Source organism: Lasioglossum baleicum, chromosome 7, assembly GCF_051020765.1.
Source record: "Lasioglossum baleicum chromosome 7, iyLasBale1, whole genome shotgun sequence".
NCBI lineage: Eukaryota > Metazoa > Arthropoda > Insecta > Hymenoptera > Halictidae > Lasioglossum > Lasioglossum baleicum.
In genome coordinates, this window is record NC_134935.1 from 18,263,266 (window position 1) to 18,281,196 (window position 17,931).

The 17,931-nt window shown below is 39.9% G+C and overlaps 2 protein-coding genes across 4 annotated transcripts in view; both read left to right on the top strand.

Annotated features, from left to right (window-relative positions):
• Myo81f (unconventional myosin 81F) overlaps nt 1-3,192 on the top strand; it is a 48,463-nt gene extending 45,271 nt beyond the window's left edge. For both annotated transcript variants that reach the window (XM_076426866.1, XM_076426867.1), the window contains 3 exons: nt 32-309; nt 389-838; nt 920-3,192. In XM_076426866.1, coding sequence (XP_076282981.1) covers nt 32-309; nt 389-838; nt 920-1,135 — 944 coding nt within the window. In that variant the 3' untranslated portion in view covers nt 1,136-3,192. The remainder of the gene's footprint in view (nt 1-31; nt 310-388; nt 839-919) is intronic.
• A 1,915-nt stretch (nt 3,193-5,107) lies between these two features.
• Nucleotides 5,108-17,810, top strand: Nkain (sodium/potassium-transporting ATPase subunit beta-1-interacting protein). 2 transcript variants are annotated; one of them, XM_076427905.1, is made up of 6 exons: nt 5,108-5,494; nt 6,929-7,066; nt 7,150-7,230; nt 7,332-7,523; nt 7,604-7,667; nt 14,325-17,810. In XM_076427905.1, exons 1-6 carry the CDS (start codon nt 5,441-5,443, stop codon nt 15,095-15,097), a joined length of 1,302 nt encoding a protein of 433 aa, XP_076284020.1. In that variant the 5' UTR covers nt 5,108-5,440; the 3' UTR covers nt 15,098-17,810. The 2 variants fall into 2 exon arrangements, with proteins under 2 accessions (XP_076284020.1, XP_076284021.1); XM_076427906.1 differs by lacking the exon at nt 14,325-17,810 and adding an exon at nt 8,564-13,458.
• The last annotated feature ends 121 nt before the right edge of the window (nt 17,811-17,931 follow it).

The following is a 17,931-nucleotide window of genomic DNA, read 5'->3' on the forward strand; positions in this document are numbered from 1 at the left end:
ATCGTAATTATGTTTTAACCGTAATTTATAGGTTACGCCATATACGAGGTCCTGGGAGTTACAGAAAGGGCGCTGATACCGGAAGAAAAGATCGCCGACGTAATGTCGAAATGGGAACGTTACAGAACTGCGAATGCACAGCAGAGCCAGTCGCAAAGAAAACACGCACACCACTTCTTCCTATTTAAGAAACATTTGTTCCTCGATCAGTATATGAATCTAGATGATCCAGTAGAGAAAGAGTTGCTGTATCATCAAGTGTTGCACGACTTGCGGGCCGATCGGTTCCCCATCACCGAGAAAGAAGCCGTAAGGAAATAATTACGTTCATCGTCCGTATACATATGTATGCGAACGTAACTTTATTAAACCTCTGATATTGTTTCAGATGATGTTGACAGCTTTGCAAGCTCAGCTGGAACTCGGCGATTGCCAAGATGCTGTCTTCGATCATGATTACCGCAATATATCGAGTCACTGCCTACCCGCGAGACTAGTACCAAATTTATGCGTGGAAGGTGTTCTTCAACACCATCAATCTTTAAGGGGGATGACGCCCCCGGAAGCGAAGAAAGCATTCTTAAATTTAATTCAGTCGTGGCCGCTGCATAGGGCCACAATATTCGACGTGATGCAATCCTTTACTTCGAACTGGCCACGCGTCCTATGGCTAGCCGTCGATCAGCAAGGTCTTCATCTTCTTGAACACCGTTCCAGAAATGCTCTTTGTACCTACGAGTATAGCAGTATTCTCAGCTATAGTCCAGCTGTTAGTTGTTTGATGATCATCACTGGTACCGATAAGAAACAAAGCAAGGTCATTCTTACTACATCCCAGGTAAATTCTCAATACGATATTTTCTTATCAGCTTATCGTTGCGTACAGCAGATTTTCATTCACTGTGTCACGTCATTTCAGGCTCATCAGATAGCGAATTTGATTCGCGAATACATGGACGTGCTCCAATCGCCACCGGAAGTACCTAAGAGAGAGTCCGCAATTGTTCAGCAGATAGCTCAGCAACAGTTACAACCACCACCAGCGAATCTGCAAACTGCTACCGGTGGCCGAAAATCTCGACCTGCTTCGGTATTACACAGAGGTGCTCCAGTGATACAATCGCAAGCTAGTTAAAGAGTTAGGCGAGATCCGTTAGGTTTAACACTTCTGCCTGGCCTGATACGCGAATCATTACCTCATATGGAATATATTTCTACCGTCGACTCGTATTCATTTTATTCTATGTACATGTATAGGTTTCATATTACTCGTTCGTCACTAGTCCTCTGTATTACTTCAACGTAATATTTTCTCTATGATCTGCGTTTTCTAGTTATGTTTTGTAGTTATACGTTTTCCGAATTAACTTCAGCATCAGGCTGCGGCGTGTAGGTGTCTAGTGATTAATGCTTTACTGGCAAGGCCTATCAAGCGTGGCGAGAGGCAGTCATCGTCGCAACGAGACGGCGTTAGCCTAGGAATACTTCTTTCTTCCAGTATTTATTCGATTAGCTCGGACTCGAGGAAACGTGTCGGAATGGAAAAAATAAATAGCTGCTGCGCCGTGGAATAGTAGATTAGCGAATGGACCGACCGTTAAATAAATAACTGCCATTTTACAATTTTAAAACCGTTGATATACCGTTGAAGACTTCTAATTCGATTTTTCTCCGTCAACGTACCGTTGTCATTTTTACGAGCGATTCGTCTCGATGTTTTTTATACGATTTTTGCAGCGTATACGACCACCGTGAAATGCAATAACTATTGAATTATAATCAATGAATATTATTAACACACCCCGACGTAATATGATGTTACAACACTTCGGCATATCATTTCGTATCATTCGATGAAAGGAAGGTGATTTATCCAAATTTTCTTTGAACGATATATGCAGGATTGTGCTGAAATCCATTTTGTATACCAAGAACGACCAATTTATTCATTCTATTCGTTATTCGATTCCGCTTCTCTCTTTCCCTATGATTACTCTGTTCGGCGATACTGCTATAATATAACAATATAAAACGGAAAATTCGGTGTACTTCTCGAAGTCGCCATTTTGAGATCGACGTAAACGTTTTACATATTAAACTCGTGGAAAATTCGCATGCGTATGATCATTGTACACGCTATCGTTATATTTAGACACAGTTATTCCAGCGTATAGCAAGAGATAATGTAACCATACTAATTAGTATATCGGGAAGAAAATTCTTCGAATCACATTTCAAATGAAAGTCGAATGTAATCCGGTCTTCGTTTATCCAGACAATCCTTGACGTCGTTTTTTCTCGTAAGACTTGTCACCGTAGAATGATGATCGGTCAAGACAACAAAAGTAAATGTGTCCGTGATTCAGACGCGATCGAATCGATCGAAAATGCCACGAAATTGCGTCCAAAGAAATTCCTTCTACTTCTCTTCGTTTTTCTTCTGTAATTCGAGAGCCCGAAAAATCGCTCGATGTCTTGGTGTGTACATATTTAAACGAATGTTTAAACCGATAGCGAATAGGTTTCCAGGAGCCAGAACCCTCCAGTGTTCAATTCGATTCTATTTCCGCAGAAATTAGATTTGAACTTCACACAACTACAGGAGCAAATAATATACACATATTTTAACCCTTTCAATGCAATCTTTCATATTTGTAGAGTGAGACTAGTATAATGGAAGCAAGCTCTCTCCGAACCTATTTACAGTTCACCAGTTAGAAATACCGTTAGTTTTTACTAATATATATTAATATCACCGTTTTGACGACGAGCAATATGGCGACTGCTCAGAAATATATTAAGACATTCGATAGTTGAAACGCTCAGCAAATGAGAACTGTACGATACGAATTTTTGGAGGGATAACGTCTGGTGCATCTAATTTTCATGACTTTTCACGGGACACAGTCGAGAGAAAGGGTTAACGCGTGAAGTTGAATAAGCAAGTCCCTCTAAGAATCTTTTGTCGAACACTGGAGCTCTCATCGAATTCTAAGTTCATTAGAATTAGAACCATAATTTCGTCTCGGTAATTCTCGAACCGTTGTTGAATTTTTGGAGAAGATCGAAACGAACCCATAATAGTGTCACCATTGCAACATCATTGCCATCTACGCGCGTAACGAATAATGTACTGCGATTTCCACTTTTTGATAATGTTGTGGCTCGCGTGAACGACACTTTACGAGCTTATTTTTTATTTGCCTACAGGATAAACAAACCGAAAAAAACATTTTTTAACGAGAATTTTTATTAATATAAATGTTTTCGAACTGACACGCCAATATGATAATAGACGTAAATATTATTATTAATGTACACCTAGTTGACTTTAACATATTGCAACGCGTCAGAAGCGGTTGATGATCGGTTAAATTGGTTTATAGCTGACCGAGCAGGGATCGGGGATTCATCGTGACGAAGTGGAGATGTTTGTGTGTATCCTCTGTAATTCTTATTTTAATTTCGATTGCCTTACCGGGAGTTTGGCTAAGATTCGACGAGTGCAGAGACAGACTGTGATCCGCTTTGGGTGTTCTTAGTCTTCAAGAGCTGTTTAACGAGTGAGACTTCGTGTTAACTAATTAAAGAAAAGAAAGAAGAACGTGTGTGAGAGTGGTCTAGAGTCTAGAGAGAAAGAGTGAGAGAGAGAGAGAGAGAGAGAGAGAGAGAGAGAGAGAATGTGTAATAGTATGAGAAAATTAACTACGAATCGAGAATGCAATTTGCGATGCGTGCATAATACAGAAAATGTGGGAGGTAGGGGCACAGCGAACCCCGTATGTGTAGCTTAAGCGAAATAAATTATTGGTTGATGATGTTATATTGAAATATTTAAAAGCGATGAATTCTGTATATACGTATATATATAAATAGATATGCATAGACAAATACGCACACACTGTGAGTCAACATATATTACATTTCCCACTAAACAAATACATATACATACAACAGCTGTTGTAAACTCGTTATAAAAGTCAACACGAGAAACACGCCTACATGCGACGGAGATATACATACTATTATATAAATATGGATATAAATATATGAATATACTCGGGCTATATGTATAAGGATACAATAAAACAAAGCGAAGCTTTAATATTGCAATTAATGAAAAGTTGATTTTTGAAAATAAAACGTTCATTTCCCCGATGCAATTAATAATTATCAATATACATTTTTACTTTTATCAATCTGCTTTATTAGTTCTCTCTGGGATTTGATTAAACTAGCAGTTTACTATGGCATCGTACGCTTGCAGGCTGTGCTCGATATCCTCGATATCTACTCGAGGCCGGCCTGGCTGACTGGGCATTTAAATTTAGACAAAATCCGAAAATCTACTAGAAAAAGTGTCCGTTTTCGCGTGGAATGACCTTGTTATGCAGGGTTGTACGGCTTGATATCAACCACTTTTTGTTTATTTAAAAAATTAGAATTTAAAGATATGTAGCAGCTTGAGAGCAGCACTGATTCATGGTGTTATATTTATAATTGTGCTGTAACCTTTGGATGGTATTGTATCTGTTTCAATGAACTCTGATTGTAAGGGGATTAACCGTGGATGGTTAAATATTCAATGAAATTGTTATTCAAGGGCTAAAAAAATTGGTGGGTGTATACTGGAGAATCCTCTGTGTCTATATTGTACAATAAAGATAATTTATTCATGCAAAATGAAAAATATTGGATATTCATTACAGCAGCAAATGATTCGTGCCGCTTTTCCCATAAGACGCAATGTTAATTCCGGCACTAATTATTTGCGCTTCGTATACGTACTTACAGCGCCATCTAGCGGCAAAACGCTCAAACTGTTAGCCAAATGTTACCGACAGAGCACGTCAGGCCGGTAACTAGATAACTAGATGGCGCTGTGAGTACGTGTAGGAAGCGCAAATAATTCGTGCCGGAATTTGCATTATGTCTTATGGGGAAAGCAGCACGAATCATTTGCTGCTATAATGAATATCCAATACTCTTGATTTTTCATCAATAAATGTAAATATAATGTGTCGGAGAATAAATAATAACCAATTAATTTCTGGCAGAATTTACCGAAAATTGTTATGGTTAGAAATTATTTACAGATATTTATGCAAGTTCCAGCGACAATCAGAATTGATTGTGCCACCTACTATCTGGGCTCATTTCATACGGCTCCTGATCAGTGTTACCAGACAGGGGTAATCGAAAAGGAATCGGGAGTCTCGGCATCACCACGGCCGAAGCGTGTGCAATAGTGGCAATAGTGTACATGTCAGTTGCACCTTGCACCAGTCACCCACAAGAAAGGTACGGGGAACAAGTGTTGAAGGAACATGGCGGCGCATTGGAACGTGCCAGTGTGATGCAGCGTACGCGCACCGAAACGCTCGAGAGTCCGATTGACCAAAGAGGCCTCGCTCGCTAAATATCAACCTGGCCAAATGACATGGGAATTTGTAATCGAAGGCACTTCCTGCTGACAATATGTGTCTTACAACTTGTGAGTTTCCCGAACCAGCACAAACGATACTTCTTTTCAACCTCTTTGTGTATATCTCTCTATTTATTTATCATCGTTACGATTCGTGATCGCGATGCATTCCGCGAGCGTGCACTTTCGTTTACGGATCGAATCGAATTGCGGCTCGTTCGATGAAATCGATTTCCACGATCCGATTCGCACGTTCATTTTTTCGGGATCGTATACATGACATGTATATGTTGCGGAAACTATATGCTTACCCATCGTTACGTGGAAACGATGAATCAGTTTCGAACAGTTTTATGTTTTATCGACAATGTATTACGGCTCGTTGACACGCAACACAGTTACTCGATTATCGTATCGTTTTATCGATTCGTGAGTCGTTGGTTTATCTCTATTTACTCCAGCGAGATCTCCATAGAAACTATGTAGACGAACCATTTATAAACGCCGCTTTTCCTACTTTCTATTACTTTCGTCGGCTCAATCGGAAAGTTGACCATTTTACGCCGACTAGTCCGCTCTATTTTAACAGATGATAAAATCTGACTATTTTCTAGTAACGAAAATCTCTCTTATGTAACGGTTGCGTAAAATGCTCTTTTTGTCAAAAGTAATGAATAAATAGACGACTGCGGATCTTCACGCATTTGTAGCGAAATTGAGTAAATAGATGAAATTCGGAATTGTTGAACAATTTCAAAAATTCAAGATGTCGATACGATTTCTCCTCTATTATAATCACATTCGATTCAGTTTTTATTTCTTGCAATTGATGCAGACAATTTTTATTATGCATAATGCTCCGCAGTCTATTTAGTAATAAATTCCAGTTTGCCGAATTGATCCATGAACTCACCATGACTTCGAGTAATTAATTCAGTATTTAGTATTTAGAGCATAGGACAACTGGTACAGATTATGAAAGCATTTAACAAAGAGTTTGCAGAAATTGAAGAAATTGCTTCTAGCGATGTTGACCTGTTTAAATTGACTTCATTTCTCTTATTACTAAACTGTGGATGTTTATGCAATTTTCAATTTCTATAGACAAATTTGAAATAAGCGAAATAGTGGAAAGTTTGTAGGTCCAATACAAATATAAATAGACTACGGATTTTATGCATTTATGACAAAAATGATATGTACAATTTAAAGCAGTGGACATGTTAAAAATATTTAAGGCTATCAATGTATAAGTTTCAGCTTGATAGGATAATTAAAAGAAGAATACAATTTTTATTTGGCTCCTCTGACATGTAATTAATGTAAATATTTTTTATTTTGCATAAAGATCTGCAGTCTACAAATGAAAATCACACTACATTCTATCAAACTCGCTATTCCAGTATTTTTTGATAATTTTCATAAGTCAAATGCATAAAGATCAGCGCAGTCTACTTATTACACATCGCTAAAATTATATCCCCTTTCGCTTTCCTTTTACAGATTACTACTGTGGAGCGCCAGGTTTTCGACTTTCTAGGCTTTATGTGGGCCCCGATACTGGTTAATTTCTTCAATATTATATTTGTGATCTTAGGATTTTTTGGCACCTTCCAAGAGAGACCTAAATATGTCATATCGGTAAATAAACAGCCTTATCTCTATGCGACAATACCAATTCAGTGCATGCACGTTATTATTAAAAAAATCCTTGACTTTTTTAGTATTGCATATGGAATACAGTATGGCTGGGATGGAATATATTTATAATATGCTTTTATCTTGATGTGGGCGTACTGGACAAAGTGAGTTATAGTATTCTGTACTTTTAAGACAAGTTATAGTTAGTACTATTAGAACTATAAAGGAAATATAGCTCCTATAATAATTCTACAATACTTTTCAGAATAGCGATATTTTAAACCTTGGAACAGGAAGTTTTTCATGGTGGCATGTAAATGGACCAGGCTGCAAGGCAGTTTACGATGTTACGGAACCTGAACTATTTAGACCTGCGAGGCCTTCCAACGTAACAGACTGTGTACTAGATTATGAAGTAGTTGAAATTTTACATGCATCGACACAATGTATCTTAGGAGTACGTATCATTATTGCACACACAACCTCCTATGTAATTCTCTGACATTTTCACTTACCCGAATGTTTTACATCTTTCAGTTTATTGCAATCGTAGGCGGTATTTGCCTAAGTAAAGTTTTCCTCCTGGATGAAGATGACAGCTGTAAGTATCAAATTTAAAAAGGTTCATTTTGATCAATCCTACCATCAGATCACTATGAAATGTAGTTTGTTGCGTAAGATCATTCAAAGTTTTCTTTCTGGGTATTGTCTGGTGGTAAGTTCAGGTACAATTAGCAATGGTAACGGTAAACAAGAGCTGCATAGAAAAATAAATGATAGGCCTTTTCGAAATATAGTGAAACACTTCACGACGAATATTTTTATCTCTAAATAACATGTTGGGATTTATTATTGCTTGAAAAGAGGGTTGTCGGTTACAGTTGATTTCATTGGTGGATTTGATCCCCCATTTTGGTAAGTGCTTTGCCTGATTCATTGTTTGCACGCATATATACATATATATATAAATATATTTTTTTGTATTTGCCCCTCTCAGCACGAGTATAATAATTAGACTGTGGATTTTATGCACTTATGGTAAAAATGAATAGATGCACTTTAAAGCCGGAGATATATTAATTAATTCAAGAGCTACAATTTATTAGTCACAGTTTATCAAAATTAGTATAAATGAAGAAAAAAATTTCTGTTCGACTTCTGTTCATTATAATCGATGCAAACAATTTCTATTCTGCATAAAAATCCGCAGTTTAACAATGATTATTTCTCGCATTGCGAGAGGTAACGTTCTGCACCTTCGCAACAGCGTAAACATTTGTGTCTGTTCACTTAGTTTGATAAAATTACTCTACTAGCATGGATCGTTTAACGAATATTGTCTCATTTTTTTTTCGTTTTTTGCAACATTCGAACGGTCCGAGAGAGATCATTAGATGTCTTGGTAAATTACGAATCTCATGAGAAGTATCGTCCGACCGAAAGAACGATAAACGACAAATTTGATCTAATGCAATGGATTCTGCGTCATATTTTCAGTTGACTTTGAGGGAGGTGATGACTTCGGGTTGGCAGGCCACACACCGTTACATCCTATGTACGTTAGCTACTCGGCTCTTCCATCACCTGCCCACCCTCACAAAAATTCCACTCAAAATTACCCGGAAGGCACAGTTAGCTCTCATCAATCGGTTGGTCACGATACCAGCTTCCCAAAGCAAAACGAGAAATTCTTGAACAACATCTCGGTGCGAAGTAAAAGTAGCTTCCGTAACGACACGATTCGAACCACCAGGAGCAACGTGTCTAATCGCGAGCTCAAGTACGTCGACTATCCGAACGATTATTCGAATCCGCTAGATCATTTGCACAGACCGGTGTCGCCGTACGACGAGTACGACTCCCTGGACAGCGCGGCTAGATCGAGATATCAAAAGAACAATATGTATTATCCGCATTCGACGAGGTATAGTCCGGTCGGGTCCCCACGAGCAAAGACTCGTCCTGTCTCGGCAAAGCAGCCCAAAGGCTCCGGTAAGCCTAGAGTCTTTACCGATCATATTCGCGAGCAACCCCTAAGATCGTACTACTCGGATCCTAGATTAGCGATCGAGAACCAATCGAACGCAAACGAACAGGAAATCTCGAGTAGGCAACACAACAGAGACAGCAGACCGTTGTCCTTGCACGCCAGCAATTTTTGAAACGGTCGCGCAGCCCTCGGTTCTTTTGATTTTTCCTAAGGAACCCGCGCGGGTTATTTCGCGGTTTTTCAATTGCGTACGACTGATGTTCTGCGAAGCACTTCCGACGCTGTTTAAATTGTCAGAGCGCGACACGCAATTCCTATACTTGCCAAATAGATAGAACAATTAGAGTAGCTAATTTAGGGTGCCTTCCCTATCTACGATTCGCCTTTCAGCGTAAATGTGATTCTCCATAATTCTCCGTAACATCACGCTAACACGTGTTCGCCACGTTTGTTTTCTCTCTCTCTCTCTCTGTCTCTCTCTCTCTCTCTCTCTTTTTGTGTTTTAAGTATTTGACTGATTGTCTAATCGGATCCTGTGTTCACTATTTAGCTTCATTTTCGTGCTCATGTTGAGAGGTTACATGCACTTAGAAACGGTACGAGTAAGGTTATGTTCATGAATTGTTCCCCCTGTTTATGCAAAATTATATTTTATTAGGTGATCGTTAACATTGCTTGAAAGCTTTATCGAAGTAGTTTTAGAGATGTGTTAGTAGTCTGCGCGAGACAGATTTTTCAAAATGGCATTTGTGATACCAAAAATACACGACAAATATGAAATTGGACTGATAAACTAGAAATGTGATGCGGACAATTATTAAAAAATTGTAGTACTTTATAGGATAGCAGATACGATTTTGGGCCAAAAAATGAGTCATTTTCTTATAGATTTATAACAGATTTTGGAATCATTGGTTTATACGCTAAAATACGATAAAATCGCCGCTTTTATGAATTTTTCGGAAGAACACTTTGAGGGTTGTATACGCACAACTATACTTTAGTCGATAGTTCTGTGCCCTACCTAAATGCATCTAACTCCTCGATAGGTTTTCTCTCAGAGATTTATACATATACAATTAGAATTTCGTGGGTGGCTTTTAATCGCGAAGCAAACGTATAATCATGTTCTGTGAAGCACAACATGAACTTATACGGACACACGCACTGTGATACGTATAGAAATATGAATCATGATAATATTCGAGACTTCCTTATCAATTGTAAGTTTTAAACTTGTACTTAGTGACGAACTTCGTTCTTTTTTTTCTTTTTTTTTTAATAAATTAGACGACGATGCGTTGCATCGTAGAGGTAACAGCCTGAAATAAAATTTTCGTTACAAATGATCACGACTGCCGTAGGGTTCGTTCGAAGCTTCGTTTGAAGATATTGTTTTGTGACTGGCTTGAGAAAGTGACACTTGATCAGATCGTAGGCTGCATTTAACGAGCTTGTTGTATTCTTGACGATGAACTAAGTTTTCGTTCTGTTCAATGCTACGGAGATTTTGATTTGACGAATGTGTCTGACAATGAGTAGTGCATGCTAGTTTTTGTCATTGTACGATTCTTTAACGTTCAGTACATAGAATGTTTATTTTAGGTTCTTTATCAAGCAACGATTAAGGTATATCAGCTAGATATAAATATAGACCTAATATAATACACAGGGTGAAACGGAAATCGTAGTACATATAGCGGGCAGGGGGTGATTCTCCACATAAAAAAATAAGAAAAATGATTTGGTATAACGTTTGTCGAAAACAATGTTATTCCTTTTTCTCGATATATTTTTACATTTAGAATCAAATTCTGCCCGATTTTGCGGCCCACCCTGTAGTATAAAGTAAAGTACGCGTGCAATTAAATATTATAAGATACAAAGATGACTTTCTTAGTTTTATGTTCACCGTCATTATACGTATAAATATATATATATACTTTCTCAAAAAGGTAATTCACGACATTCCATATAGATTATCAAGTACGTGAAGGTGAATCAGAGGTGACTAAAAATTGTACATTAATACACTCCTCCGTTTTTCTTTTTAAACGAGGTGTTCGTTCTCTTTCTCTCTAAATAGACTGCACAAACTAGTGTCTCGCGCGCGGGATGTTCCACGAAAGTTCAAGAGCCGATGATTATCGGTCGAGTGTGGCGAACAATGGAAGCGCAGGACGCGGTTTACAGAAAATGTAAACATTTCACTTGCCGAATGCTTCTCGAGCCGTCGCACAAGTGAACGTCCACGCGCGTGCCTCCGTTCCGAGTGATCTGCTAGTGCGGCAATTAACCCTTAGCACTCGAATTGTGACTCTGAGGAGCCACTAAAAGTTGCTGCAGCATTATTCAAAATATTGTTTACATTATCAAACATGTCGTTATCTAATTAATTACTGAACATTCAGATATTATACGAGAGGTATTACACCGATTGCATATCCATCAGATTTAAAAAATCATAGCGAATGGAAAAAATATTCTAGCTAGGAAGAAATGTTTAATTTTCCAGTCAAAATAGCTGCGAGCGCAAAGGGTTAAGTTGCAAATGCCATTAGATCGCGCGCAACTAAACTAACTAACTCATGTGAATGAACATTTCACGCGATCCAATAATAGATCGAAGACGACCAAGCCGATTCATCCAGAGGAAGTTGTAACATCGGCGAAATCAAGAACATTGATTTCTTCGTTCGTCTTCGTCACACTCGACTGATACCATTGTCGGCCTCTCGTTCGGTGTTCATAATACAACCCGCTAATCGATCGGGTTTGTTTCTGTATGTTATGTAGACTCTGTTGAAGCATCGTTACTTATGGATCACGTACTTCGTACACGTTGCAAGTACTTTAACGTAGGATACACGAGCACAAATTGTTGACTTTCTTGCAGTGTTCCCCGTGGGGCATAAAGGGATGATTGCTATATTTTCTTTTTTGCCAGCGTGCTGGCTAGACTGCGGATCTTAATGCAAAATTACAAATATTTTTCGTCAATTGGAGGAAGCAGTACCATACTAATTTGTCGAATAAATCTCCGTCCCTTATCCTTTCCTCCACATGTACCTTTTATCCACAGTCCCTCGTTATCGTGTACCTCAGATACTTGTATTCCCCGATCTCCTCAGTCACCTTACCCTACCATCTCCCCCACCCCTTCTGCACCTCATCACCTTTGACTTCTCTACATTAAGCTGCAGCTTTTTCCCCTCTAACAATAAGTACCGTTCCAACATCTCTATCATCACCCTCACCTCGTCCTCCTCTTTCGCTAACATAGCTACGTCATCTGCGTAGAGGCTAATGTGTATACTTTTCTTTCTCCTAACTTTACCCCTTCCCATCCTCCCTTCTCCAGAGATCTTCGTCTATAAATATAGATATATTAGGTTGGCAAGAAAGTAATTTCGGTATTTTAAGGTGAAATAGAACCCAATTTTTCTATTCAAGCAATCAACTTTGATCTTTCTGGTAGCTTCATAATTCCGCGCTCATAGAACTTCAAAATGTCCCCAAAATTGCGTTTTATTTCACCTTAAAATACCGAAATTACTTTCTTGCCAACCCAATAGATGATGGCAGATGCCAGCAACAGCGTAAATAATAGCGCGGCACCCCTGTCTGAACCCCTTGCCGTCCAAAAGCTTTCCCCTTCCTTCTCCTCCACTCTCACCTTACTTTTCGTTTCCCTTAATATCTCCTCGCACCTCCCCATCAGCACTTCCCTCTGGAGAAAGCAGTAATTAAATAATTTTTACGTTGAAAACAACACGACAATGTTCTTAGATTTCTTATATTTTTCACTGCTTTGTATTTCAACGAGTTAACTTCTTTACAAGAGCATAAAGATCCGCAGTCTAGCGATAACACGCTGGTATTGTATATACGTGTACGTGTTTTTAGTCGATATGTACGCATTTTTAACTTATTTATGAAAGCAGCATAGTTGAAATTGCGGTAGAACCTCGACGGTTGCACGAAATCGGTGATGGAAATCTTGCGAGTAGATCATGTAACGAACTTGGTGACCAATCGGACCTTCCACTTCTTATCGCGGTACCAAACTCCTTCCGTTAACGATTCGTTATTTCGCTGATTCGCAACTAAGCGCGACCATTACCGATACGCGTTGCAACGATCGAGGTTCTATCGTTATCGTAGCGGATCTAGCCGAACGAAACACACCTGGCCGTTCCTTTATTTTTTTCTCTCGGAACCGCGTAATTTCCGGTACAGGTGGTCGAACGTAGTGCAATTCTCTTCTCCGTTTGAAGCTTGTACACAGTAGTCCGTGTGTATCTCGTTTAAAGGCGTAGCTCTTAGTTTTATATTTATTTACTGTATCATTTGATTTATCTTGGTGCGGTTCATTGGCGACAATAAACGTGCAATGCTACTACTCGCTTGCTTTTTTTATTTATTAACCCCCACTCTCTGTCTCTCTTTCTTTCCCACTCTAACAATCTCCTCTTTGCGGTACTCGGGGAACTGTTTTTTGTATTTATTCATTTTTTTCGGTTATTTTTCGTTTATAATCGTGTCACTACTTTTTTTCTGGTTTTCGTTCACTTCTCATCTCTGTACGGCTAAACCACGGCCGAAATCGCTGAAATGTCTTTACTTTTAAACAAACTATTAATTCGATTTTCTTCTAGAACTTGGTAATATTCAAATTCATGGTAATTCGGTTCGCGAGAAAAAGCAATTTCAGAAAGTGAAAGCAGAGTCATTATCCGGTTAAATGAGCCCAGGATGACTGTTGTCCGATTTTCTTTCACTAAGTTACAAACGGCGAAACTACCTAAGTTTTTTACCTAAGAATTAACGATTCCTCACCTCGTTGACTATAATATGTCGGCCATATTGTCTAGGTGTCAGAATTAATGGTCTGCCTTCAAAAATTAATCTTTGTCGCAATAATACAGTGCGTATCAGAAGTGTAAACGCACTCTATTGTTAGATTGATTAGATGATTGCATAAGTTCGTGCCCGATCTTCTAATTGTAGAAAATAATGGCGACTATATGTATAATTGATTAACAAAGCTGTATTCTTTAAAATTTAACCATTGAATTTGATTTTCAAATCGGCCACGAACTTACGCAATCATCTGATAATAGGGTGCGTCTAAACTACCGACAACGCATTGTACAAGAAACGAATATCTCCGGGAACGGAAAGGGTTGCTTTGCAAACCAAATCGATCCATGACCGAGTCGTTCATTTCCCCGTGTGACCAGACTGTTCGCTTGTTTCCATGTACAGTACAAACTAAACGGAAGAAAAAGCAGCCGAGGCCGTTGTACAGCATCGAGTACTCGCAGCCGGAGCCGCCGGTGCACGACGACAGCGTCTCACCGAAGCCGATGACACCCCGAAGAGTGAAGCGAAGATCGGTGATCTCACGGGACGGGACACGACGATCTAGCCGCAGAAGTTCGGTGAGACAATCGCGCAGGAAGAATCCTGTGAACCGGATCATGGACCACCAGGAGAGCTTGTACGCGAACACGGCGCCCAGCAACCTGACCAACCAGAACGTGAACTCGCTGTCCCAGGGCACGCTCAACTACGACCGAATCTCGATGACCTGGGACAGGGATCGGAACTCGAACTGGCAGCCGGAAGCCGTGAACATGGCCGTGAACATGGCCGTGTCCTCGCCCGTCATCTGGAATCAGGACTCGTCCAACAACTACTCGAACACGAGCAACTACGCGAACCAAACCTACCCGAATTGGGATGCGAGCGGCTCCACCAGGAATCTCACCGACAACTGGCAGCCGAACGAGGTAAACCCCATGCAGTGGCAGGGCCAGAGCAATCCAACATTCCAGCAGACCAGCACGCAAAGTCTGAACGGCGAGGACCTGGACGATCTGTATAATAATCGGCCGGCCAGCGCCAGATCCAGCTACAGCAACTACCACGGGGTCAGAGCGACGCCCCAGGTGCCCAACAGGAACGACATCGTCAGACAGAGCCAGAGACAGTTCGTTCTTAGCGGTCCGCCCGCTTATCAGGACACGGTAATTTAGGGTAACGTTCGGCGGTCTCCGTTGCCGAGCGGGTTGTTACGACGACGGGGGATGATAACTGTTCAGAAATTCGAGAATCGGTCCAGGCGAACTGTCAGATGTCGCCGTTGGTTTAACCTTTGCGCTGTAACGCTCTTTAAAAAATATGGGCGACTTAGAAAGCTCTTCTTAAGGGTTGTTTGATCTGATCGAATGGCACGATATGTACTCCACGTCTGAAGAACAAACGGAAAAAGTAACTGCATAAAGGCAAACCATGACGTAAAAGGTTGAACCAGCGAATAAGATTTGCAGAATGATCTCATTGGTATGCCCCCCGAATCTCAAGGTTTCGATGTATGCTCGAACGTTGGCCATTGTTAGTAAATCATATAATATACGCACACGCTACGGCGATCTTACGTTAGGATTGTTACTGTTAGGGTACAGTGAGCGAGGGAAGGCTCGTCCTTCTCGTCGCTTCACTGATTTTCAAGCTTTACTTCATAGCAGCGGATGCAATTCACACGGTTCGAGCTGTGTCTTGTTGTCCTCTATAGAAATTAGATCCGTTTGGACAAGAGGAATCTCTATGAAATTTTGGTAACATTTACAGGATGTATATCCAGACCAGCGATGAGATATTATCCAGGGTCTCTCGCGCATGCGATTCCGAGAGAACAGCTTGGAACACTTTATCTGGTGCACCCTGTATGTATATTCTACATTACGAGGAAAAGGTGTTGGGGCACTGATACTGGCGGGAAGTAACGTAACCACCAATCTGTTCCGGACAAAAAGACCCTCCGGAGTGAGAGTGTCTTACGAGTTACAGAATGTACACAAACACACATACGTAACAAGTTTTAAACATTTCGCACGGTGTTCAATGTGCCCTATTTTATCTAGAATTTTACTTTGCTGTTACTAATCGTCGCGCCTGCGCGGAAACTCCCGGCCAATATCTCATCGCTGATCGAGTCTCGCAATATTTTATAGATCTCGTAGGTTTTACCTTCTTGTAATCTCTCTGCCTTTTATCTCAGGATCAAACGTGTTGGCGGTTTTCTCAGCGACACATACAAGCGCTCGGCCTTACGGTTGTTGACGGATTTTTACAATTTTCGGTCGAGCTGACCGAGCACTTAACAATTTCTCACGATCACAGATTCCTATCCGCCGTTCAAACTGTGTTCATTCGAAGAATCATCTGTAAATAATCGAATTACTGTCATGACAATCATCTTAATTTATACAGTTCGAGCCTTGCACACGATGCACCTTTTTACGAAATACGTAAAAGAACGTTTCGAGAGAACACTACTTTTTTAACATACTATTTTCTAAAGGAGTATTTAAGATTCGCACCAATCTCGCCATTGTATCGTTACGATAGTATCATAGTCTTCCAGATCGCGGAAGGGACAAGTTTAGATGTGAAATTGCACAGAGGCGCGAAATATGTAGATGTAGATTGTACGGGGATGGAATGGTAGCGTTTTGAAATGTTTACAGATGAATTGGGATAGCCTCGTGCAGTTTCTATACGGTTTTGTATGCACTGCGCGCGAAAAGTGCAATAAAGGTTTTCATCGGAACTGCAAACTATTTTTTCATACGAAAATCAAAATAGATTACACGTCGATGATGTTGTCGAGCTCTATGTACTTAAGTACATTCGTAGATTTACCTGGTAGAATGTGAAATGGAAACCAAAGTATTAAGCATCGATGTATATTAATCGATAAGTTATATTAATGATACCTACTCGTAACTATTCTTTGTAATTGTTGAAACTGCCTCGGATCTTTCGCCGACTGTCGTACAACGTTAGGATTTAATTCGCGTAGCGCGCACAATCGATTTTAAGGTACACAACACTTTGCCCATCGGAAGTCTGTTACAGCAATGCCACCATAAACGCGTAAGCCTCGGGGGATTTGTATGCGTTTATGTGAGACGGGTAGCTATTTTTTTGAGCTTCAGAGGCCGAGCCGAACGTAGAGAAGGACAGCGCGTGTAGAGAGAGACCGCGCGCCGGCGACTGCGACTCTCCGCGTCTCTTTCTTTCCAATACGCCATCCTTCCTTGCGTCCGAAACTTTCATCGTCAATTAAACCACTAAATACAGTTGAAATTATATCGTGTTTGGTCTTATTTTGATCGGAAACATGCCACGAATATATCGATGAAAGTTTCATGAAAAAATAAGTAATAATAAAAAAGATTAAATATTGGGGTGTTACATATTTTGTATTACGCGTTTATAGAGGATTTGCTGTAACAGACTTCTCTGCGACTGTACTCTACGAAAGAGTAGCATGATAATTATATGATGTCTAGTAAAACCCCCAAAAGATATTATTGCGATCGTAGGTGCGATTGTTATTGAACAGTTTATCGAGAAATCTTTAGCTGTCGATCATTGAATTTTAAAAGACTATCAACGCGTCCGGCGCCAGTTGACTTTTTAGCGATTCGCATAGTACCGTTTATCCCATTCATAACAGAGATAAGTGTTATTAACAACAATTATCGATTATTCTATAGAGCCGTTTTCACTTCGCACTGTTTAATCACAACGTTACAAAACATTCTGCTAACTTATCCTTGGCGGAAAATATTCGATTGGCATCACGAATGCGATTGTTGATGGAATTATTTGCGCATATGTTAGAAACATAAAATAGTACTGTACATATCTTGAACAAGAAAATACTAATAAAACGATGAACGATATCCTCTTTTCATTAAATGTGCGATAATACACTGCCCACCGCTACGCGAGAATGGCAAAAGTAAGTAAAATATTTAGTTGGAAAAAGTTACAATAGTTCTCTAGTACACGAAGTGAA